The sequence below is a fragment of the Dryobates pubescens genome, chromosome 4 (assembly GCF_014839835.1).
Source record: "Dryobates pubescens isolate bDryPub1 chromosome 4, bDryPub1.pri, whole genome shotgun sequence".
NCBI lineage: Eukaryota > Metazoa > Chordata > Aves > Piciformes > Picidae > Dryobates > Dryobates pubescens.
In genome coordinates this window covers 16,841,120-16,865,470 of record NC_071615.1, presented here as the reverse complement: position 1 = coordinate 16,865,470, position 24,351 = coordinate 16,841,120, and the positions used below count along the sequence as shown (strand labels likewise).

The window sequence follows — 24,351 nt, the reverse complement described above, 5'->3', positions numbered from 1 at the left end:
ACGGGCAGGAAGGGAGCCGGGCACGGCGGCTGTGCGCACGGCGGCTGCGAGCACGGCCAGGGGCTATGCCAGGCGCATCCTGCCGCGCACCGGGAGGCGGCTCTGCCGGCCCCGCCCCGCACTCCCGCCGGAAGCAGCCGCCGGGCCCCGGCAGCCAATCGCGGCCGAGGCGGCGGCGCTGGCGCATGCGCAATCCTGCGAGGTGCGCCGCCGGCTGCCATCTTGGAGTAGGGCGCAGAGCCTCGCGGTGTGGAGACTGGGGTGGGGGAAGGTGCCCGCCCGGACCTGCGCTCCTCCCGCCCCGGCGGCGCTGCGCATGCGCCAAAGGCGCTTCCCGCCTGGCAGGAAGCGGGGGCGGGGCGAGGAGGGCGGGGCACGTCGACTGGCCCCGCCTCCCGGGGGCGGGGCTCAGCCGCCGGCTGCTGGGCAGGGAGTGGGGCGCGGGGCTGGCCCCCAGGGGGCGCCGAGGGCCTGGCGTGGGGCTGGGGCTGCGCCGGGGCCTGGACCTGGGGCTGGGCCTGGCTCTAGCTGCGGGGCTGGGGCTGGGCCTGGATCTCAGTCTGTGTTTGGGTCCCAGTCTTGAGTCTGGGCCGGTGTCTGGGGTGGGCTCGGGCCTTAGTCTTGGTCTGCCTCTGAGGCTGGCTCTTGCTGTGAACCTGGGTCTGAGGCCAGGGCTTTGAGGCCCTGTGCTGCCTCTTGACCTGCCAAGAGAGTCAGAGCAGTGCAAGGACACAGCAGTCCTGCCCCCTGCCTTGGTAACCCACTGAAGAATTCAGCTGAACTGGGCTGGGGAGCTGTTGAGGGTCAGGGCTGGGCTGGCCACTAGACCAGTGCCAGGGGCTGTCCATGACCCCCTCTGCCTTCCCAAAGGAAAGGGAAAGGGAATAAGGGAGAGAAACTGATGGGGTGAGAAAGAAACTGAACCAGCTGGGGTGAAACAGGAATCAAGAGAAATAAGAAAATGATGAAATAAATGAATGCAAAGCCACTGTGGAACCTTCCCATCACCACTGGTGCTGGGGGAGTCCCCAGCAGCTCAGCAGCAGACAGGAACTGGGTTCAGGACTTGATTCTGGAACTGAATTCAGGAATGGATGGATCAGGATCCAAGGCAGAACATTCAGAGCTCTCCTGGGACAGCAGCCAGCCAAAAAGAGTCTTCACCCTGGGGATCTCTCAGCTTGCTCCTGCAGATGCCACTCATGGGCTACAATCCCTTGGTGGGCAGTTGAGGGTCTCCTGTCCTGTCTGCTCCTCCCTGCAGGTGCTATCTCTGGTGCCCTGCAGCCCAAGGTGGGGCACAAGCTGTGGCAGGACCCTTGCTGTGCCCAGGTGCAAGCCCAAGCAAATATTTATCAGCCATGGTGATGAAGCTGGATGGTGTGGAAACCTTTCCCTTATTTGTCACCCCCCAGTTTGATCTCAGCCTGGAGTTCTTTGTTGTCCTCAGTTTTCCAGTGCCTAAGATGTTAGCAGAGAGATCCAGAACTTGAGGAGGGGGAGAATTTAAAGCAGGAACTTCATCCCCTAAGTGCCAAAGGTGCCAGGGCCACCTGGAGACCCAAAAGAATGAAGCTTATGCAGGTCCAAATAGTTCTTACAGCTCCCAGAGCCTCCTGTGGCATTGGCAGCTCCATGAGGCTGCTGAAACCTGTGGCTTAACAGGCTTTGGAGGAACAATACCCATGGGGACATGAGGGGAGAGGGAGCACAGACCCCCTGTGGGGCTGTGAACAACCTCCAGGCTCAGCAAGAAGGCTGTGGTCGAGCAATCCTCTGTCTTTTCCACCATGGGTTTTCTGCCATTTCCATGCTTCCAGCAGAGCCCTGCCCTGGGCCCCCCATCAGCCTTTCCCTCTGGGTGGGAATGCTGCTCCTGGGCCACCAGCCTGGGACAGCCTCACCAAGAAGGAGATGTGCAGCTTGCAAGCTGAGCAGGTGGCACAGGAGAGAGCATCCATGCTGATGAGTTACTGTGTGCAGGCAGAGCACCAGCTCCAAACCCCCACACCACCCCCACAGCACCTCCTTAAACATCTCCAGAGCCTTTCCAATACCTCCAAAACCCTTCCAATGCCTTCAGAATCCTCCCAACGCCTCCAAAACATTTCCATCAGCTCCAATCCCCTCCAATGCCTCCAAAACCCATCCAACACCTCCCAAACCCTTCCAAGCCTCCAGCCCCCCAACATCTCCAACCCTCTCTGACACCTCCTGAACTTTCCACACACCTCCACAATCTTCCCCGCACCTCCAGACCCCTCCAACACCTCCAAACCCCTCCAGTGCCTCCCAAACCCTTCCAACACTGCCAAACTCCCTTCAGTGCCACCAAACTTCCCTCCAGCACCTCCCAGAGCCCCTCTGACCTCTCCAAAACCTCTCCAACATCCCCGGAAATTCTCCAATACCCCTGGAACCTCTCCAACATTTCCAGTACCTCCAAAGCCTCACAGAGAGCTTTCCTCCTCTCTCCTACTTTCCCTGCAGGACCCAAGCTGGTGGAACACCCTGCAGCTGGGGCTGCCAGTGAGCTCTGAGCTTTGTGAGCCTTCATCTGCACTTCAGAAACCTCTGCCCCGAGGCAGAGTCCTTGTGCCCCGTGCAGGAAGTGACCAGCCGTGCACAGCCCCACCTGGGGCCTCCTGGTGTGGAGCCAGGAGACATCACAGCATGGGTTGGAAGGGACCATGAAGAGCCCCCCTGCCATGGGCAGGGACACCTCCCACCAGCCCAGGTCGCTCAAAGCCTCATCCAGCCTGGCCTGGAACACCCCCGGGGAGGAGGCAGCCACAGCCTCCCCGGGCAGCCTGTAAAAGATGCAAAGCAAGTGTGAACCCAACCTGAAAGCCAAATGTGAGGACCACAGGTGTCCCCAGCATCCCTGGAGCACAAACAGTGTGTGCCAGACCCCAAAGCCTCCTTCATCCCACTGCTGGGGCTCTGCCCACTGCTGGATGGGACATTTCATGACTGCTTGTGGCCCTCAGCTTGGGGTTTGGGACTCCTCTATCTGCTTCCTGATGGCTCAGGCTGTGCCCAAACCAGCCCCAGGATGGGAGAAGCCATCAGGCTTTTTGTGATTGTTGGTTTTGTGGTTTATGGCCAGAAAGCAGCAGAAGGGAGGGCTATACCATGGGCCTGTGTGGGAGACCAGAGCAGCAGAATCCATGGAAGTCCTCACTGCCCTCAGCTTTTAGTGTCACACACACAGGACCATGCTGGCAGGTGACTGGAAGCCTTCTTATCCCACCCCAGCTCCAGCCTTCATCCCATGCACACTCTCAAACACTCACATCTCACTGCTTTGCTCCAGTTCTGCAGAGCCTGGGGTGTGCCTCCAGGCTAGCCTGAGGGCAAGCTGCCCTTCCCTTCCCTTCCCTTCCCTTCCCTTCCCTTCCCTTCCCTTCCCTTCCCTTCCCTTCCCTTCCCTTCCCTTCCCTTCCCTTCCCTTCCCTTCCCTTCCCTTCCCTTCCCTTCCCTTCCCTTCCCTTCCCTTCCCTTCCCTTCCCTTCCCTTCCCTTCCCTTCCCTTCCCTTCCCTTCCCTTCCCTTCCCTTCCCTTCCCTTCCCTTCCCTTCCCTTCCCTTCCCTTCCCTTCCCTTCCCTTCCCTTCCCTTCCCTTCCCTTCCCTTCCCTTCCCTTCCCTTCCCTTCCCTTCCCTTCCCTTCCCTTCCCTTCCCTTCCCTTCCCTTCCCTTCCCCTGTCTCCATCCATCTCCTTTCATTGTTCCCACCACAAACTGAGGCAGGAATCCTTCCCAATTCCATGTGCACCTTGCAGACCTCAAGGGAAAGGCTGAATGGTGCTTTGCAGGGGACAGCAAAGCTGCTCTGGAAGGTGGGGGCAGGGAAGCTTTGTGCAGCAAACCCCAAGCACTGCCTGTGGCTCAGCACTGTTTGCTTCTTTATGAGCTATGGAAACCCAAGAGGGAACTGCTCTGAGGGCAGACACCTGTGGGAAGTACAAATCCCAGCATGACAGCAGGCTGGGGCTGGAAGAGGCCTCTGGACCTCAAGCTCCCTGCCCCAGCAGGGCACCCCCAGCAGCTTGCCCAGCAGCACAGTGCCCAGGGGGGGTTGGAAGCTCTCCACACCAGGACACTCCACAACCTCTCTGGGCAGCCTGCTCCAGGCCTCCAGCAGCCTCACCCCAAACAACTTTCTCCTCCTGCTCAGCTCCAACCTCCTGCCTGACACTTGCTGCCCCTTGCCCCTTCTGCTGGCCCTGGGCAGCACTCAGCAGAGCCTGGCCCCAGCCTCTTGCCCCCCACAGCTCCTTTAGCTCTTGCTGAGCATTGCTCAGCTGCCCTCTGGGGCTGCTCTTCTGCAGGCTCTCAGCCCCAGGGCTCTCAGCCTTTGCTGCTCCCAGAGCTGCTCCAGGCCCCTCAGCAGCTCTGCAGCCTGCCCTGGGCTCTCTCCAGCAGTTCCCTGACTCTCCTGACCTGGGGAGCCCAGAGCTGGACCCTGGACTCCAGCTGTGGTGTCCCTGGGGCATAATGAATGAACCCACTCAGCCCTGTTGCTCCAGGGCAGGGTGCTCTGAACACCTCTCCCCTCCATGGGTGCCCTTCCTGCTCTGCCCACCATCACTTGGTGCTCCACTCCTGTCCCAAGCCATGGAGGAAGGCCTTGGCTTAGGCTGGGGCTTTTCCAAAGCATACAGAGAGTTCAGCCTGTCCCTGCCTGCTTCCTAGAGCTCCAAACCCCACCTGGGCCATGCCACAAGCTGCCCTGATGCACCTCTGCCTGCCCACAGCCTCCCACGATTCTGGGAGGGAATGGCTGAGGTGCAGCTGGTGGCAGAGGAGGACAACTGAGCTTGGGCTCCCCTGGACAAGGCATCCATCACCCACCAGAAACTCCTGTGGGGCAGGCACATGGACTCAGGACCATCCCCTCAGTGCCAGGCTGTGGTGGGTGCTGCAAGGCAGCTAATGGGCACTTAGTGAGCTGGGGGTGCTGAGGGGGGAGCACGGTGCTGTGCACCACCACGGGCTTCCCTTCTTCCAGGAAGGGTGGGGTGGGGGAGGCTGGAAAGCCAGAAGCCATTAGGAGGTCCCCTGGGCTGGGCACACTCCTCTCTTCCCTTCAGGGGAGGGCAGCCTTTGTTCCCCGGGTTTCTGCTCCTCTCCTCCCAGCCCATTAGCTGAGGCATTAAATGTTAACCTTTCTTGCTGCTCCTCGCAGCACATTCCTGGTGAGTGGGTGCCTGGGTGGCTGCCAGAGCCCTGCCGCTGCTGCCCCGGGGGCCTGGGGCGGGCGGTGGGAGCCTGGCTGTGAGGGGGGCACCCATCTGCCTCCCAGGGGGATGCCTGTGGCATGCTGCTGCTTCTCCCAGCCCCCGAGGGCCTGCACGGCAGCAGCAGCATCCTACACACACCGCACAGCTCCGGTGGCCTCACAGATGTCTCTGCCAGCTCCCCACATGGGCACGGGGTGACAAGATGGCACCAACCCCCTGTCAACCCACCCAGACCAGCCCTGCCTCCAGCCCTGGGTGATGGACTGCTGCCCAGCCCTGCAATCCCTGTCTCCTCTGGGGTCAGTCCCCAGCTGTGATGCACCAGTGCAGCTCCCAGCTCTCTGGGCAGCCTGGCACAGGCTCTCCCCACCCTCAGCACCAAACCTTTCTCCCTTCTCTCCACTCTCAGTCTCCCTCTTGCAGTTCCAACCATCCCCCCTTGGCCTGCCCCAACAGGCCCTGCTCAGCAGTCTGTCCCCAGCTCTCTTCTGTCCCCTTGAAGCGCTGCAAGGCCACCAGGAGGTCTCCCTGGAGCCTTCTCCTCTGCAGGCTGCACAACCCCAACCCTCCCAGCCTGGCCTCCCAGCAGAGGGCTTCCAGCCTCCCAGCACTGCTGTGGCCTCCTCTGGCCCTGCTCCAGCAGCTCCCTGGCTGTGCTGAGGGCTCCAGAGCTGCCCCAGCACTGCAGGGGAGGTCTCAGCAGGCACAGCAGAGGGGCAGGGTGACACATGCTGACCCCAGCCCTGCAATGAGCACAGCCACAGCCATGCACAGGCAGCCAAGCCTCCTCCCCATGCGCTCCCAGAGGACATTCTGCCTCATCCCAGCTGACTGCAGGGTGCTGGAGACAGCTCAGCTAGAGGCAGGTCTGAGGACTTGGCCCTGGGGTTGGGGTCTCTGCTCAGCCTTGGCCCCCATCCCACACTGGGACCAGCATGGGGTGGCTGAACCCCACCAGAGCTGTTCAGCCTGGGCTCCTCACAGCCTCAGGTGTGAGACCACACAGCCCAGCACCCTTCTAGCTGCATGGATGAAGGTGGGGGACTTGAGTTTGGGATAAACCATCCCCCAGATTGGGTCCCTCTCTCCTGGGACAGCTGCCCAGCGAGGACAGGACCCATCAGCAGCATGGCCAAGAGCTTTCTGGCCATGAGCAATTAAAAAGCCATCAGAGGGGGTGTGGCTGGAGCAGATGAGCTGCAGGCAGAGCTATGCACTGAATAATTCAGGGTGAGTGATGACAAAGCCATGGCCAGCCCAGGGAAGCCTCCCCATGTCCTCCTGCTGCCTCCCAAGGACAGGACCTTTGCTTCTGCCCCAGGGTGCTGGGTGCAGGCAGATCCCAACACGAGCTGGTCCCAGCAGAGGAAGGATGGTGAGACTCCAGAGCTGCTCAGTGAGGGCAGGAAGCAGGCAGGGAAGGGGCTGCCTGCAAGGTGGCCTAGTTTGACCCCCAGGACATTGCTGCCATGGCTGCCCTGGCTCGCCCTGGTGGTGCAGAGCCACCCCCTTTGGGTGTCATGGCACAAAGATGACTCTTGTGGGGCAGGGACACCTCTTGTGGAACAGAGACATGAGTTGTGGGGCAGGAACACTGCTCACCAGGCACTGTGATGCTCCTGCCATGCCCAGCCAGGACTGGCATGTTGTGCCCTGTCACACCCCGCTGTGCCCATCTGCGCAGCAGGAAGCAGCCCCCTGGGGATGGGTCCCAGGCCACCTTCTCCAACACTGGTAGGGTGCAGGGCACCCATGGGCATCCACAGGCACCCAGACTAAGAGAAGTTCCTCCTGGCTGGAGGGCAGAGCCCGGGCAAGTGGGATGGAGACAGAAGACAGGCTCCATGCTGATGCCCAGTGCTGAGTTTGCCAGGCCTCAGCTGCAGCGCTGGCAAACCCTGAGGCAGCAAAGAGCTCAGAGCCAGGGAAGGGCATCCGGAGCCTGGGCAGGGCTGGCAGCAGCAACCAAGGAGTTAACTTCCCAGCCTCACCGCATGGCTCTGGAGCTATTAATACTCACACGCCGGTGTAGCTGTCAGAGCCGCGGCTGCTCCGCCGCCAGCCCAGCCCCGCGGAGCTGCAGCTTGCTCACCACACAACTTTCCTCCCCCAGCCTGCGAGGCTCCCGGCCCGGCCACCTGCCGGCCAGACCCTGCCAGACCCTGCCGGACCCTCTTGGACCCTGCCGGACGCCACCTGAGGACCGGGGACACTTTCCCTGGCAGCACCACGAGCATCATCTCAGTGCCACACTGGCGCTGGGTGCCAGGCAAGGGCAGCTGCTTCCCCCAGCCTCTGAAGCGCCACAGGGCTCAGGTGGCCTCATCCTGCCCTGCCAGATTCCTTGGCCGGGGTGATGGCACCACAGCTCCCTGCCCACACCCCCTGAGCGGCGCTGCCTCCAGTTGAGCTGCACGATGAGTGCCAGGGTCGCATTTAGCATTGCCCGCCCCGGAGCGAGGGTGGCACGGGACATGGCACAGCCCGCTGCTGCCTCCGTGTCCAGTGAGCAGCCAGCCCTGGTACCCAGGCTGGCCGTGTGAAGGGGGTCCCCAGCACCATGGCCCCGGGTAGGCGAGCCCGAGCCCCTGGCCACCGGTGCCATTGGTGAGGGGGAGGAAGATGCCAACAGCCCTCTGGTGCTGCCTGGCCTGCGGTCCCCCTCGCCTGGGCACGGTGACCCCCAGAGCCCAGCCATGGACTCCTTCTGCTTCGTCTGCTTCCAGAGAGAGGAGCTGCAGCCTCTGCACCTGCACAGGTCAGTGCCAGGCTCCCCGGCTGCGGGGCACGCTGTGGCGGGGGCACGCTGTGGTGGGGCACTCCGTGAGCCCAGGAGTGGCATGGGAGCAGGGCACTGATCTGGGATGGGGGACGATGCCTGGCATGAGAGCTGCCTGCTGGAGCTTCTGTTGGAGCAGGGGTGGAGGGTAGTGGAGCCCAGCGCTGTGCCATGCTGTGCCAGGCAGAGGCTGCATGCACGGCAGGTGTGCTCATCCAACATGGGCTTCCCTGGCAGCTCTCTAGGGCTCAGGGTGGGCATCCTGTGCCAGCATGCCCATGGGAGTGGTGTGTGAACCCACAGCATCCCAGAGCCATCCTGCCCACCGGGACAGGCTCCCTGGACTCCGCTGCTGAGGGCAGCTGGGGGCTGCCCAGGGAGGGTTGGTCACCAAGTCCCCCAGGCCCGTCCCTCACTGCCTCGCCTTGCCCCATGCCCAGGGCTCCTGAGGGGCAGCCAAGGCCAGCGTGGTGGTGCCAGAATTAGCCGGGCAGGGACACAAAGTGTGAACACTGGCACGCCTTGTGCCTGACTGCCCCTCTGTGGCACTGAGCCACTGCCAGCTCCTGTCCAGGGCCATCATCCCCAGAGCACAGCTCCCAGCTCCCACCCCTGTTCAGCCCACCGAGCTCTGGCTGCCCACAGGGCACACAGGGTGCCAGGCTGGTGGGCAGGCAGGGCTGTCAGCTGTGCCATGGGTGAGTGCCAGCCCAGGCACTCTGTGCACACTGCTGTGCAAGAATTGATTAGGTTTGGTGTAAATCACGCTGTTTGGAGCCTTGCTTTCTGGGATTGGATGCACAGGAGCTTGGCACTGGCTGGGAAGACACCAGGAGATGGGGAGACACTGGGGGACCAGGGATGGGAGAGGGGCTTGGGGAGGGGCCTGCTGGCTGGAGAGGGGCACACGTGGGCATCCTTGGAGCTCCCATCTCACAGCCTGACTCAGGGCTGGAGCCAAACAGCTTCACCCAGGCCACGTGTGACATGAGTTGGGCGTTCTCAGCTGGGGAGTGCTCAGAGTGGCAGTGTGGTGGCCTGAGCTCCTGGTGGTGGCCATGGGGCTCCCCCCTCCCTGTGCAGGGGTGTGGTGAGGGATGGAGACCCCTGACCTGTGCCCAGAGACTTCTGGCCATGCTGCTCCGCTTCAGGGTGGGCTGTGCCGTGTGGGAGACCCTGTCCCCAAATGTTCCTGTCCCCAAATGCTCTCTTGTCCCAGAACGTTCCCCTAGTTGTCACCAGCCTCCAGCCCACGGGGCCAGGGCTGGCATCTCCTGCCACCACCAGCACAGCAGCTTCTGGGGTGAGTTCCCCCTGGGCACCGGGGGGTTGCCAGCAGAGGGACCCACCGGCTGCTTCCCACTCTGCCGCCAACCCTGGGCCTGGCACCCTGGACCAGAGGCACCCTCTGGGGACGCTGGGCGCTGGAAGCAGCCTGTCTGTCCCCTCAGCCTCATGTCTGTCCCCTCAGCCTCGCTAGATGGTGCCAGGAGAACAGGCTGCGAGCGGAGGCGGCGGCGGGCGTGCGGGGACAGATGGTGCCAGCGTGCTGGGGTGCCAGGGTGCCGCGGCGCCAGGTTGCTGGGGTACGAGGGTGCCGGCGTGCCACGGTGCCAGGCTGGCGATGGGATGGGAAATGCTGCAAGGGGTGCGCACAGCAGTGCCACGGCCCCGGGCAGCGATTCAGAGGCAGGTGGTGGGAGTGGGGCACTGGTGTGACCCCGCTATGCCCCCAAGTCGCCGCCCCTCCCCAGAGCAGCCTGTTCTGCTCGTTTTCAGAAGGAATCCATTCAAAAGAAAACCATTCCGCTTCCTTCCCCCCAGCAGCTCAGCAACACGCTCCAGAGCCAACACCGTGCCCAAGGTTCCTGCAGGTGCTGAGGTCCTGACCCAGCCTGAGCCGGGGGAACCGGCAGGCAAGGCGCTGTGCCCAGCCGGCTGGCTCGGGTCCCTCCTCTGCCCCCAGGAGCACGGGGTGGGGGCTGGGAGGGAGGCGGCCCCCCAATACGTGCCGGCAGCAGCTCGGTGTGTCCCCACCATGCAGCTGAGCTGCAGACTGTGCCCCGCGGTGCCAGGGCTGCGTCTCCTCCCTGCCCCTGAGAGCAGCCGCCGGGGTTTTAATCCTGGCAGCCATGAGCCACGGCAGGGACACGTTAACTCTGGAGAATAACGATGATTGTAGTCACACCGTTCAGGGGGGACCACCGAGGGGGGGGACACTCACCCCCCTGCCCCAGCACTCTGGGAAACAGCTCCCAACAGTCTCCTCTCGCCTTGAAATCCTGGATGGGCGCCGGTCCTGGGCTCTGAGGGGACGCCCGGCCCCCAGCACGGGTTGTGCACCCCGATGGCGACACGGCAATGAACCTGGAGATGCTGGGCTGCCCGCAGGGGCAGGGCAGGAGGGTCTGGGGCTCGGTGGGTACTGTGGGGCGGGAGATGGGGGAAAAGCAGCTGGGAGATGCTGCCAGGAACTGCCTGTCCCCTCCACCGGCACTACGGCTCCCGGCGTGCTCCGCATCCGCGTCACCAACCGTTCTTCCCTCCCCTGCTCTTCCCAGCAGCCCTGCCAGCATCTCCGGGCAGGCGTCAGCTCATGTCACCGAGTGTGGCAGGCTGCGTGTGCCGTGGCACCCCGACACGGCCCGTGTGGGGCACGGCCCCTTGGTGCCACTCTGCCGGGGTGGGGGGGAGCCAAGCGATGGCCGAGGGGTGAGCGACCTTCACACCGAGTGCGGAGGGGACTGGGCTTGCTTGGGCTATTTGAGGCTTTTCAGGGCATTTCCCCACTCTGCCCGTGGCACACACCAGGGTATTTCCTTTCCCAGCAGAAATCCCTGGGTGCATCCGTGGGGAGCCGCGGGCCCGCGGCAGGCGGTGGGGTGCAGCTGGGTGATGCCCGTGTTTGACCCAGCTCCTTTCATCTCCCTCATCTTAATTAGCGATTAATATGCTGCAAGTGCTGCGAGGACCACGAGCTCCAGGCAGGCACTAACTGGTACTGCTGGTGTTACTATCATCCAGTCTGGGTGTGACCCGTGTGCTGGCAATGTGCCACCCTGCAGCCTGGCAGCCCCAAAAGGAGCCCCTGAGACCCGTGGAGTCCCACGCAGCCCCACTGCGTCCCACAGAGCTCTGCTGAGCCCAACAGAGCCCCATAGAGACCCACTGGGCCCTGTCGAGCCCCACTGAGTGCCATGGAGCCATGCCAAACCCCCCAGAGGCCTGCTGAACCACTTGGATCCCCACGGAGCCCCATGGAACCCCCTAATGCCTCATGGAGTCTTACTGAGCCTCACGGAACCCTGCTGGGTCCTACAGCGCTCCACAGAACCCTGCCAAACCCCATGGATCCCCACAGAACCCCACAGAGTCTCATGGAGCCCTGCTGAGCCCCACGGAGCCCTGCTGAGCCCCGTGGAACCCTGCCAAGCCCCACGGAGCCCTGCTGAGCCCCGCAGAGGCTGGGCAGAGCCCAGCTGGTCCCTCATTGCCAGCTCAGCCTCCGTGTCCCCGGGGCACGGCACAGCCTCATCCCCCCGCAGCGGGATGGTGACACTGGGAGGCAAGCCACGTGCAGGGCATGCGACCCTGTCCCTGCGGCCCCCCACGGTCCCCAGGCCAGCTCCCCAGCCCCGGCGCTGCTGGCGTGACCTAGAAACGGCCCCGGGCTATAAATAGGACGAAGCCGGAGGAAAGCTCGGAAGCCACAGCTCCCAACGCCAGCAGCAGCAGGCTGCGGGAGTCGGGGGACAGCGTGGCAAGGGCAGGCAGGTGACCCGGGGACAGGTGCCTTGTGGCAGGGCCGTGGGGAGCCATGGGCTGGACCTACTCCATCCACATGAGGAAGGCTGTGGTGGCTTTCACCTGCTTCTCTGGTGGCCCCAGAGCCCCCCGGCTCTGCCCCATTTCCCACACCATGCCAGTTCCCAGCACCTTCACCCCTAAAACGCTCTCCTGCCCCTTTCCTGGTCTCAGCACCATTCAGCACCCATCCTGCCTTGCTGGGTCACTACACTCCTGTGATGCAGGGGCTGGCATTTCTCCTCTGGTGCCATGCAGATGGCCCCATCCATACCCAGAGCATCCAGGTGCTGGGAGCCGTGGCAGGGACTGATGAGCAGAGAGGGCACTAAGGGGACTGGCAGGAGTCACCCCTCCTGCTGCCCAAACTGAAGTTGCCCATGCCCTGAGTGGCTGCCAGGTGGGAGAAGGGTGGCAATGTCACAGCAGTTCCTGGCACTGAATTCAAGCGTCAAAATGTGATTTGGCCTCTTGATTGGAAGCTATTTGTGGAACCACTGAGTGGTCTGCTCCCAGTCTGGGTTAGAGCCACACAGGTGACACTTCCCTGCCCTCTCCAGCAGCAAGGGGCTTAGTGCCAGTGGGATGGCCCTGGTCCTGGTGGAGTGGGCACAGCTGGCTCACATAGACATGAGAACAACATGCTGTCACCCCTCAGAACATGGGGCAGCCCCACAGGAGCACAGCTGCTCAGCTTAGAGTCAAGGAAGCCCCAAAGCAAACCATGGCCTGCGTTAGGATGTCCCTGCTCAGCCTGGGTGAGCACAGGGGCAGATCCAGAATGATGGGAGGTGACCTGGCATGCTCTGAGCAGGTGCTGACCCCTTGTCTTCCTCCAGGAGAGCTGCCACTGTGCCCTGGGCTGGAGGTGCCCAGGAGCCGCTGGTGCCCAGTGCTGGCAGTGCTCACTGACCATGTTGCCAGCCGTTAAGGAGGCCGAGAGGAAGCCCACGGCTGCCTCATCTGCTGCCCCTGGCTGCATCCGGGTGCTGCCACCACTGCAGAGTGCAGGGAGCTAAGCCATGTGTGCTGTACCTGTCTGGGAGCATGTCCATGCCAGGGGGGTATCACCAGGAGAACAGAGCCTTGGAAGGCTGAGGGAGAGCAGAGGATGGGGATGTGCTGACAGTGGGACATGGTCCTCTGTGAGGACGTGCCAGCCCCCTGAAGGTGATGGTGAACCCCAAGTGATCCTAGCCTGGACTAGCTGAGTCTTTTTTGCTGTGTGGAAGGATGGAGAAGGGGTGAGGAGTCTGATCCTCCTGCAGAGGTGCCCGTCCCAGCCCCGTTACCCAGCACATGGCACCCGTGGCTGGCTGAACCCCAGTTTTGGGGCTCTGAAGAGTGGTGAGACAGGAGACACCTGGAACCTTGCACCCAGCACCCCCAGCTCCACCTGGGGCCAACCCACCTGCAACCCCCATGTGGTGCTGGACCCACGGGGTAGGGAGTGAGAGTGGTAGTGGTGCTGGGAGCAAGCAACTGGTGCTGAAGGGGAGAAACTAGGGGAGCTGGGATGGGGAGCACTGGGGATGGGGAGGGAGTGTGGGGCACTGGTAATGGCGAAGAACAGGGGGCTGGGGAGCACCCGTGCTGGGTGCGGGGCAGAAATGGGAACAGGGAGCAGTCGTGCCGGGGGGTCAGGGAGCACGGTGACCCGGGGTGGGGACCGCTGCTGAAGCGGGGAGGGGGGGGAAGCGGGGATGTGCAGCTCCGGTGCTGGGGGGAATCGAGGATGGGGAGCGCCCCACATCGCCAGGGATGTGGAGTGCTGATGTTAGGGGGAGGAAAGCGGGGCTGGGGAGCGCTGGTGCTGAGTGGGGGAACGGGGTGACCGGTGCTGCAGAGCTGATGATAGTGGGGGGAAGCGGGAATGGGAAGCGTCGGTGCTGGGGAGGATCGAGGACGAGGAGCGCTCCGCACCTCCCGCTTCTCCCGGTGTTACGGCGGCGCAGCCCCCCGCCCCGTTCCTTTCCCTCCCCGTCCCCCCCTTTCCCGTCCCCGGGGGCTGCGGGGCGGTGCCGGTGGCGGGCGGAGCGCGGGGCGGGGCGGCGGGAAGGGGGTGCGGGGGGGGGGGGGGGGGGGCACCGCCGCTCAGCTCCGCTCCCTCCGCTCCCTCCGCTCCTCCCGGTGGCGGCGGCGGGGCCGCGGTATGAGCCCGGCACGGCCTCGGGAGGGGGGCGGGAGGCGGCGGCGGCGGCGGCTCCTCTCCCGCCGAGGCCGGGGCGCGGCGGCTCGCCCCACCGGTAAGGCGGCGTCGGGAAGGATGGGGACCGGGGAGGGAACGGTAGCGGGCGCGGTGGGGCCGCCCTTTGTCTGCCTGCACGGCGCGGAGAGATCTAAAGAACCATCTCGGTACCACCGGGGTGAATGGGGAGCGATCACCCCGCGTAGAACCTGGGGCTTACCGGGTGATGCTGATACTGACCCCGGGGTTCGGCCGCGCCCCCCCATCCCTGGCACCGTGTCCCCCTTTCCCGGTCAGTGCCACCTGCCCCCGGCCCTGCGGCTGCGGGGACGAACTCGAGGTCGGAGATGGAAGCGGGGATGGAGTGGGGGGTTGATGGGGGGGTGGTGGCGGGTGGCGGAGAGAGGGCTGTGCCCCCCTTCACCCCTGCCCTGGCCCCGGGGCCGGTTCCAGAGGAAGAAAAGGCTCCCGATGGATGCCTGGGGAGGGGCTCTGGGGAGATGAGCTGAGGTGGAAAAAGGCTGGGGAAGGGGAGCGAGGAGGGGAGAGCGGCGAGGGGTGGCCTCGGGGGCAGCTCAGGCCATCTGCCCTTGTCATCTCCCTTGTCATCCCCTCCTCATCTCCCTTCATCTGCCTTCGTTTCCCCTTCTTATCTCCTCTTGCCTCCTGACTTCATCTCCCATCATCTTCTCTTGTTTCCCCTCGTCATCTCCCCTCATTCCCCCTTGTCTCTTCCCGTGGTCTTCCCTTATCATCTCTCCTTGCTTCCCCTCTTCGTATCCCTCATCATCTCCCCTCATCTCCTCTCATCATTTCCCCTCACTCCCCACCCTTGGCATCCCCCCTCATCTCTCCGTGTCTCATCTCATGTCCCCCTGTCATCTCTCCTCACCATCTCCCGAGGTTTCTCATCGGCTCCCAGCACGGTGCGGGCAGCGGAGCCGGCCTCCAGCCCACAGCAGGCTCTCCCGGCTGCGGAGGGGAAGGGGGAGCGTGACCCACTTTCCTTCGGGTCCGGCCTCGCCGGCGCGGTGCCCGCGGGCGGGTGGCTCTGGCCGGCCGGGAGCAGTGCAGCAGCTCGGGGACGGGTGAGGGCCACGGGGGGCCCTGGGCAGTTTGGTCTCGGCACCCCTCTGCGCTGGACTCACTGCTGGCAAAGCCTCGGGGCTGGGTGCCTGCGTGCCGAGCCTGGCTCTCGGCGTTCCTGTGGCGTGGCCTTGAGTGGGGTCTTCCCGTGCCCTGCCCGGGATACTACACGATGATGTGCCAGGGGGCGAGGGAGCAATGGTGAAGCAGGGCAGAAATAGGAGCAGCCCCCTCGGTGGCATCTGGGGCAGTGCCAGGGTTCCAGCAGCTCTGGCCATAAGGGTCCTGTGCAGGGCAGGACATGGCACCACGTGTCAAGGCCGTGAAGCCCCCTGGAGTGGAGCCCAGGCTGGTTTTCGCAGAAAGGTGACGTGTCCCACTGCCCCCGAGAGCCAGAGGGGCGAGGGCACGGCCGGTCCTGCCCACGGGCACCGGGCGGGCGGCGGGCAGGTGCCGCTCGGGGCATTTGTCTTTGCAGATCCCAAACGTGCGACGCTGCCGGCGCTGGCGGAAGAGTTTTGGGAGGGAGCTGATGACAGGCTGATGAAACCAATCAAACAATGAAGTAATCAGAAAGCCCCGGCGCCGGCGGCGAGCGCGGGAGGAGCTGCGGGCTGGAGGAGCTGAGGTCCTAACGAAGCCATCCCGCTCGGCACGAACAGTCCCGGGAGGATGAAGCCCTGAAGGGCGGCCGAGGTCTTGCCGTCAGGGGCCGATGGATAGAGCCGGCGCGGTGCAGACCAGGGCGGGGAAAATCCTGCTGGCAGCTCCAGGAGAGCAGAGCGGAGGGCACGGATGGGATAGCCGTGGCTCCCCGAGGAGCGGCTGCCACCCATCCCTTGGTGAGCTGGCGCAGGAGAGCCTGGGCGCCGCTTTATTTCCTCTTCCCAAATTTGCCTGCAAACCTGGATCCTGGGGCTGAAGGCTGAAGAACCTTAGCACAGGCTCATGGCTGGGACAGGATGGGGCTCCTGCTACGGAGGATGCTACGGATGGGTGTGAGAGGGCCTGACCCTGCCCCGCAGCTGGGACATCCCTGCTGAGAGCGCAGCTCCCGGGAGCCTGCACGCTTCTGGGTGCTTTTTGGCTGCGCCGAAGCCGATCGTGGTGCCGAGCAGTCTGCTGTGGGCTGGGCAAGGAGCTGGTATGGGAGCTCTGGATTGAGTGCCATCGCGTGTCCCAGCCTGGGGGCACTGGGAGGCCACCCCTGCTGCGGGTGCTTCAGCAGAGGTTTGGTGCTGGTTCATGCTCACAGTGTGAGCCACCCTGGCGTGCTCCCCAGTGCCTTAGCACCACCATGCAGCTGGCAGGAGCTGTGGGCACATTTCCACCGCCCCACAGAGGGGGAGCTGCTCCCCCGGGGTGGCAGGGTGCTGGCAGAGGAGCTGTCACCAAAAGGCCTGCAGCTGCTGGCTGGTTTCCCTGTGCTGGGCATGCCCAGCAGCATCATGGCCACCCTCAGCTTAACTGGAGCAGCTTTGGATGACCCTGGGGTGGCACGTGGGCAAAGGGGCCCTCTCCCCACCTGTGTTCTGCTGCTTTTGGTGGGTTGGGAGGCAGTGACCAGTCTGGCTGCAGGATGCCTGGACATGGTGGGTACCTCACGACTCATCCCTGGTGAGATGCCATGAAGACACTGTCCTCGTTTGGTGAAGGTGCCTTTGTGAGCCCTCCCTGGGCACCAGCGTGCCACTGCCCCTGGGAGGCACAGCTAATAACGCCTTGTGCCAGCACATAGGTCCCAGTGGCAATGAGGAGATGAGAGGATGTCCCCAGAATGGGGTCAGGCAGGAATGGAGGTGGAAGAGGCTGGAAATGGAGCAAGATAGAGTGGGGCACAGTCGAGGCACTGCTGGCACCCAGAACCACATGGGCAGCACCAGGGCAGCATGGGGATGTGTGGGACTGGGAGCAGGGATGGCTCTGGGTGGCCAAGTCCTTCCCTGGAAGACTTTGAGCCTCAGTGGTTGCTTTGGAGAAAACAGAGGAGGTTTGGGAACGAGATCCCTCCCGATGGGTGCCCTGGCCTCCAGCCTGCCAGGCTGGGGGGAGGCAGTGTTGCCCAGTAATAACTAATGCCAATTACACTGTAATTAATGAGCATCGAGGCAGTGGGAGGGTTTGAGAATGGGGGTGGAGGAGATCAAAGCTCTGCCAAATCCACGTGGTGCAGCTGGGGCAGCCGCAGGGAGGGAGCAGCGAGTGCCGGTGCCCGCCCTGCTGCCGGCTGTTTCTCATCCTTCCCCTCTCCAAAACAGAAATCTGGGTCCTGCAGAGCCCCTGCCCCTGCCCTGGCTGCTTTTCCCTTCATCTTCTCATTCCTTGCCCCAGAGCAGGCTGCGGTGCGAGCTGCCTGGCCGCAGAACCCCTGTGCGGGGCTCGGGCAGACCCTCTCCCTTCGACCCACTCAGTTACCGCTCGTTCTCCTGACCTGCTGCTCTCCCATGTGGCCAGAGGGATTTTCCCCCTTCCCCTCTCAGTTTCCAAGCAGCTGCAGCTCCAGCAGCATATTCTGCCAGGAGCCTAGGGCAGCTCTCCTGGGCAGCCTCCGCTCCTCTCGATGAGCCTGTAATGAGTTTGCAATTACTTACTGGCAGAGCCCATGTGCCCAGGGCCGGGCGTGCAGCGGAGCAGGATATGGAACAGGATGTGGAGTGGGATGCGGAGCGGGATGCAGAGCAGGGGGAAGCATCCCTCTGCAAAGAGCAGCATAAGGGTGGGAGTGGGTTGGTGGTGCCAGCCCCAGTACCTGATAGGATGCTGGGCTCCGGATATGGGATGCCACCCTCCCGGGAGCTGCTCTGCGGTGTTGGGGATGGAGCCGACAGTTGCCGACGGGAGACAAGTGGCTGCCTATAAATACCTGCCAGGGAGCAAGGAAGAGGTGGGTGGATTATCCTCCTCACTCAATGAGATAAATGGTTCTGAAGCTTAAACAGAGAACAATTTTAGTCTGAATAGTAGGAGAAATGGTTCAGGATGCAGAGATGACGGCAGGAGCTGCCTGTGGTGAGCAGTGGGGTCCCAATGCCACTTGGCAGAGTCCTCTCTGCCCCTCTGCTATGGTCTAGGGTCTTGTGGCATGGAGACCTGCACCAGGACTCAGCTGGGATGTGTGGTGTTGCTCCCTGCTTTTAAAAGCTCCTTCCTGAAGAACAGCAAATCAACTGAGCTGGAGAGCCATGCTGGGAGGGTGTTTGGCTTCCCTCAGGCACGGTGCTGGCTGCTCTCTGGTGCTTTGAAGCTGTGCCGTGGAGGCCAGGCTGGAGCTGGTGTGCTGGGAACAGGTCCTGTTCCTGCTCTGCTCCCACCCGACCTGGCTCATGGCCATATGGGCATTGGCACCAGCATGACTGGCATGGGCACAGAAGGCAGCAAGGATGTGGGGCCTCAACCCTGGCCATGCCAGGCTGGTGGCATCTCTTGCTGCGCTGGCACTGTCCCCACCATGTCCTGCTGTCCCCCATCCCTGTGAGCACACAGCACCAGCTGGAAAAGAGCCCTGGCCCCCTCTGCCCATGGCTGCTGACGTCAAGCCCACGTTTCCCAAAGCATTTCAATTGTTAATGAAAACTTCTGCAGCTGTGCTTGCTCTGCCCTTGGCACACTGGTGTTTGCCCACCCATCACTGCTTGGCTCCTCCTGGGGCCAGCGCTGGCTCCATGCTCTCCCTAAGTCTTGACAGATCCAGGGGTAATGGAGGCACCATGGCAAGATCCAAGCAGCACCCAGGTCTTTGGCAGCGTCCCTGGCAGTGTGGCCAGCAGCCTGCCCCTCTAACCTGCACCACAGCAGCTCTCCCTGCTCCGTAAAGCACCCCAAAAGCCTGTCCAGAAGCAAGAAGGGGACTTGGCATGGTGGGACACCCATTTCTGCTGGGCTTTTCTTGGTCACCAGTTGGAGAGGAGCTGCCTGGAAAACCCACTAGGATTAGCCACAGGAATAAGCAAACAGCCCTTGAGGCGGGGAGCTCTCGTGCAGCCATCAGCGCTCTCCCCTCTCCCATCCCACCGGCAGGGCTTGTCTCCAGGCCCAGCTTTGCCGCCCGCACGGTCGCGTTTCAGCAGCGGCTCAGGCGCCGGCTGCGCAGCCAAGCGCAGCCCAGAGCTCTTCCTGCAGGACGCTGGAGCTGCTTCCTGCCAGGGATCCGCGGGACCGCGGCGCCGAGCCACCTCCACCTCCAGCACCCAGCCGCTGAAGCGGAGCTGCTCTCGCAGGAGGCCAATCGAGCGGGCGGGAGATGAGCTGCTCTGGAGATCCGATGAGTCAAGCTGATACATTTTTGGAACATGATGGTGAAGTTCCTTTGCTATTTTTCGCCCAACTTCCCAGGAAGGAGAAAGCCTCTAATGTACGACAAAGCTGAGCTCTGCTTCGGGATGAGCTCCGCCTTGGGATCCGCTCCACCTCAGCATGAGATTTGCCTAGGGATGAGCTCCACCATGGGATGAGATGTGCCTTGGGATGAACTCCATGTAGGGATGAAGTCTGCCTTGGGATCAGTCCTGTTTTCAGAGGAGTCCTGCTTTAGGTTGAGCTCTGCTTTAGGTTGAGCTCTGCTTTGGGATAAGCTCTGCTTTGGGAAAAGCTCTGCTTTGGAATGAACTCTCCACTGGGATGCGAGGCAGCATCACGGTGGGAGGAAAGGAAGAAGTTGGAGATCAGGCTCTTCCTTGCTGGGAAAGGGCTGGGAGGATCCATGGGTGCCCATGGGGTGTCTGGCACCATTTGGGGTGGCTGTCACAGCCCCTGTGTGACTGCATGGTCACCACTTGGGCTCCCTCCCCCAGGACGCCCTCCGGTGCAGCCGTGCTCAGCCTCCACCTTCTGCAGGAGTGGGCTCAGCCCCGCGGGTGCTTCGTGGGCGGTGAGCCCACGCCTGCAGCCACCAGGCACCCATGGCCCATCCCCAGCCACCCTGCTGCCAGCCCCATCCTGGAGCTGGGCGCTGTCAGTGCCGAGCCCAGCAGGAGGGATGTTTCCCCTCTGCGCCGAGACGCCGCATCACAAACCTAAATATAGCCCAGCGCCCGCTCGGCTGCTGCCCTGTGACTGCCACTCTGCTGCCAGCTCCCTCTGCCAAGCTGCCCACCGGCCCTGGGCCCACGGCCCCCGCTCTGGGCTTGTTCTGTGCAGGTTGTGCGTGCCCGTGGCAGGGGTCAGCTCACTGGGGTGCTGGTTTGTGCAGTGCGTGGGGTGGTGGAGGGCAATGCAGCTCCCTGAAGCCACCAGAGCTGGTCTCTGAGGGCTGTCACTGCTGTGGTGGGTGAGTCCCAGCTGGGCTCTGCCCATGGGCATGACCAGGGCGAGGAGTTGGTGGCGCTGGGTTGTTGGGAGGAGGGATGTCCATGCTGTGGTCCAGGTGGTGCTGGCACCCTGGGAGGGGAGAGCAGAGAGCTGGTGCCACAGCATGGTCAGAGCTGCAGAGCCACTGAGTCCCACTTGGGGCCTGTGCCATAGCCCTGGCCCTGCTCCAGAGCACTGCTGGGCAGGTGGGACAGGACTGGCTCTGGGATCCTTCTTGGGGACTGTGGCAGTGGTGGGGAGCACCGAAGGGCCCCCAGTTCCTGTCCTGCACAGTGGCTGTGAATGTGGCTTGGCCAAGGAAACCTCTGTGTGTCTCTGTGTCCACCCATGTCCCTGTCCTCGTGGCTCTGCCATGTCCCAAACCCCCACTTTGTGCCCAGATATCCCCTCGAGTTGGAGGCACAGGGGACAGAGCAAGCCCTGGCCCTGCCCTGCTTGGCTGCAGCCTCCACGGAGGCTGGAGCGTTCTCTGCAGAGCCACTGCATTGGTGGCCCCTGGGGACAGAGGGGTGGCAGCCAGTGGGTGCTGTTTAGCACTGCCCTGAGCAGCCTGGGGCCTCTTTGCAAGGCACCACGGACTCCAGACTTGAGAATGGGATGGGATGGGGACAGGATGGGATGGGATGGGGATGGGGATGGGGTGGGATAGGATGGGATGGGGTGGAACAGAATGGGATGGGGTGGGATGGGGTGGGACAGGATGGGATGGGGTGGGATGGGACGGGATGGGATAGGATGGGATGAGATGGGACGGGATGGGACGGGACGGGATGTGTGGTGGTGACTTTGCAGCACCCCCAGAAGCAGCGCTGGGTCTGTGCCTTGCAGCGCAGCCATGAGCGCGGGGTCGGTGGAGCAGGAGCCGTCGCGCAAGCTGGCCTGCTGCGGGGTGCCCCTCATCACTGAGGACATGCAGTCCCTGGCCATCCGCACCCTCTCGGGCACCGACATCAGCAAGCACTACGACCTCATCCGTGAGCTGGGCAAGGGCACCTACGGCAAGGTGGACCTGGTGTCCCACAAAAGCACAGGTGAGGGAGGCGCGGGGCGAAGGGGACGCGGCCGTGCCGCGAGAAGGGTGGCTGGCACGTGCCAGCCGTGCCCAGGACTCACCTTCATGCCCTGGTCACCGCAGGCACCAAGATGGCCCTGAAGTTCGTCAACAAGAGCAAGACAAAGCTGAAGAACTTCCTGCGGGAGTTCAGCATCACCAACACGCTCTCCTCCAGCCCCTTCATCATCAAGGTCTTCGACGTGGTCTTCGAGACCGAGGACTGCTACGTCTTTGCTCAGGAGTACGCCCCCGGCGGGGACCTCTTCGACATCATCCCGCCACAGGTGGGACCCTGCCCCTCCGGGGGGAGCTTTTGTTTGGGGGGGTGCACCCCAGGGCGCTGACAAAAGCTGCTGCTGTGCCTGGGCGGCCGTGTGGGATGGGACCCCCGCATGTGGGGACTGGGCATCCTTGCATGGGGTAAGCCTTGACCACAAGTGCCCACAAGCAAGCCTGGACCTGGATCTGGCATCCACTCCCAGGTAGAGCTGGTGCACATCACCCACCTGTGAAGTGACCTGAGACATATCACCATCCCCTTGAGGTCTTGAGACCCATCACCCGTCCCTTGGGTGGTCCTGAAACCCATCACCCATCCAAGGGTTGCCCAGAACTGACCACCTGTCTCTCTGCCACAGAGAGCACCCTAGATGAAAGCTGTGACCACATCAGATGTGTAACGATGTAGAGATATGGTGGCCTCTGAGCCGGGTGGGATGGCCACGGGGCTGGCTGAGTTGACCAAAAGGCACGGTGGCAGGAGGCTGATCCATGTCCCTGCTTCTGCAGGTGGGGCTCCCCGAGGAGCTGGTGAAGCGCTGCGTGCAGCAGCTGGGCCTGGCCCTCGACTACATGCACAGCAAGAGCCTGGTGCACCGGGACATCAAGCCCGAGAACGTGCTGCTGTTCGACCGCGACTGCCGCCGCGTCAAGCTGGCCGACTTCGGCATGACGCGCAAGGTGGGCTGCCGGGTCAAGCGCATCAGCGGCACCATCCCGTACACCGCGCCCGAGGTCTGCCAGGCCGGCCGGGCCGAGGGCTTCGCCGTGGACACCAGCATCGACGTCTGGGCCTTCGGGGTGCTCATCTTCTGCGTCCTCACCGGCAACTTCCCCTGGGAGGCGGCGGCAGCCTCCGACGCCTTCTTCGAGGAGTTCGTGCGGTGGCAGAAGGGGCGGCTCGGGGGGCTGCCCTCCCAGTGGCGCCGCTTCACGGACAGCGCCCTGCGCATGTTCCAGCGCCTGCTGGCTCTGGACCCCGAGAAGCGCTGCCCCGTCAAGGAGGTTTTCTACTTCATCAAGTGCGACCTGATGGCCGAGGTGCGCCGCCGGCCCTCCTACCGCTCCCGCAAGCACGCCGGGGACAAGCTGCCGGCGGGAGCGCACCGCCACGAGCCGGCCGGCTCCTGCACCCCCGCCCCGCTCAAGAGGACCGTCCTGACCGACGGCAGCGGCCCCCGCGGCCCCGAGCCCGGCGTGGCCTCCCCGGGCGCCGCCGGCAGGACAGACGGCCGGCAGGACAAAGGCAAAGGGCAGATGGTCCTGGCCACAGCAATAGAGATCTGCGTCTGATGGCCGCCCGGGGTCCCCCCGCCCCGGGGACAGGGATGGGGGGTGTCGCTCGTGGCGGTGGCAGGAGCCAGGACCAGGCTCTGGGTTTCCAAAAGCGAAAAAAAAAAAAAGAAAAAAAAAGGAAAAAAAAGAAAAAAAAAAAGGAAAAAAAAGAAAAATGGGAAAAAAATCCACAACAAAGCAGGAGAGGAAAAGGACAACACTGGAGGGTGCTGACCCTCCCCCGCCCCGCCCCGCTGAGGCTGGCAGCGGGAGCCTGGCCTCGCCGCCAGGGAGGATGTCAGCGCCCCTGGCCCTGCCACGGCCACACTGCCCCCTCCAAGGCTCTCTCCATGGTGGCATGAAGAGGGGTCCCCAGTATGGGGAGGAAGAGTGGGTCTGGGGCAGCAGGCACCCACTGTCTCTCCCCACCCCTGCGGCCCCCGGCCGGGCGAGGGAAGGCCGATGACCCCGCGCCGTGGAGGAGGCCTTTGGGGAGGGGAGGCTGGGTGGGGATCTGCCCCCTTTCACCAGTCCTTGCCCCTCTAAGGTCTGGGAGGGGATGGGGAGGTGGACGCTGGGTCGGAGCTGGAGCGCTGGGGGGGTCACCAGCAGTCTGGGCCCCCCCGGCAGCCCCGGCTGCCTCCCTGCCGTGGGAGGCGCTGGCAGCCATCGATGTAGCAAAGTGTCCCTGTCTGTGTGTCGTCGCTCGTCCCGGCCGCTGGCAGCCCCTGCCCCTTGCCCAGCTCTGTCAGGTAGCCCCAGACCCCTGCCAAGGGACAGGTGCCCTCCTGACCCCCGCCGAGGGCCGGGGCCCCACCCAGCCGGGAGCTGCGCTCCAGGCTCTGGCTGGTGGCTGTGGTGGCAGCTCCCTGGCAGGTTGGACGCTCAGGGCTGGTGGCTCTGCCACAGTAGTGTCCTCTTGTCCCCTCTGCAGACTTTTCGTACCCAGGGACTGGAAGAGGTGGTGGCAGTGGTGCATCTTCACAACCTAGGGAGCTGGGGAGGGGGCTTCGAGCGGGCTCCTGAAGGTCCGCATGGTTCCCTGTGCTGTCCCCGTTGCCTCTCCTCACTCTTTCCCCAAACCCCAGATCCCCTCCCCGGCGGCCAGGCAGGGGGGTGGTGGCAGGAGCCGCTGGTGGCCCCTTAGTGACACAATCACGGGGTGTGTGGGGGTTACACCTCCCTTCCTTGTTTTGGGCACCCAGGGCGGTGAGGGGCTCTCCCTTCTGCCAGGTGGGGAGGCTAGTGGGGGACACCCCGAGGTGGCATCACCCCAAGCCCTGGCATGGTTAGGGCTTCCCTCCCGTGGGGTGGGTGCCGTGGGGACTCCCCCCGT

At 63.6% G+C, this 24,351-nt stretch overlaps 1 protein-coding gene across 3 annotated transcripts; it reads left to right on the top strand.

The window, feature by feature from the left end:
* Window positions 1-7,897: 7,897 nt before the first annotated feature.
* SBK1 (SH3 domain binding kinase 1) lies at window positions 7,898-23,052 on the top strand. Of its 3 annotated transcripts, none has more exons than XM_054180693.1 (4): window positions 7,898-8,001; window positions 21,236-21,438; window positions 21,543-21,745; window positions 22,251-23,052. In XM_054180693.1, exons 1-4 carry the CDS (start codon window positions 7,940-7,942, stop codon window positions 23,031-23,033), a joined length of 1,251 nt encoding a protein of 416 aa, XP_054036668.1. In that variant the 5' UTR covers window positions 7,898-7,939; the 3' UTR covers window positions 23,034-23,052. The 3 variants fall into 3 exon arrangements, with proteins under 3 accessions (XP_054036668.1, XP_054036669.1, XP_054036667.1); XM_054180694.1 differs by lacking the exon at window positions 7,898-8,001 and adding an exon at window positions 13,913-14,072; XM_054180692.1 differs by lacking the exon at window positions 7,898-8,001 and adding an exon at window positions 14,424-15,102.
* Window positions 23,053-24,351: the final 1,299 nt, after the last annotated feature.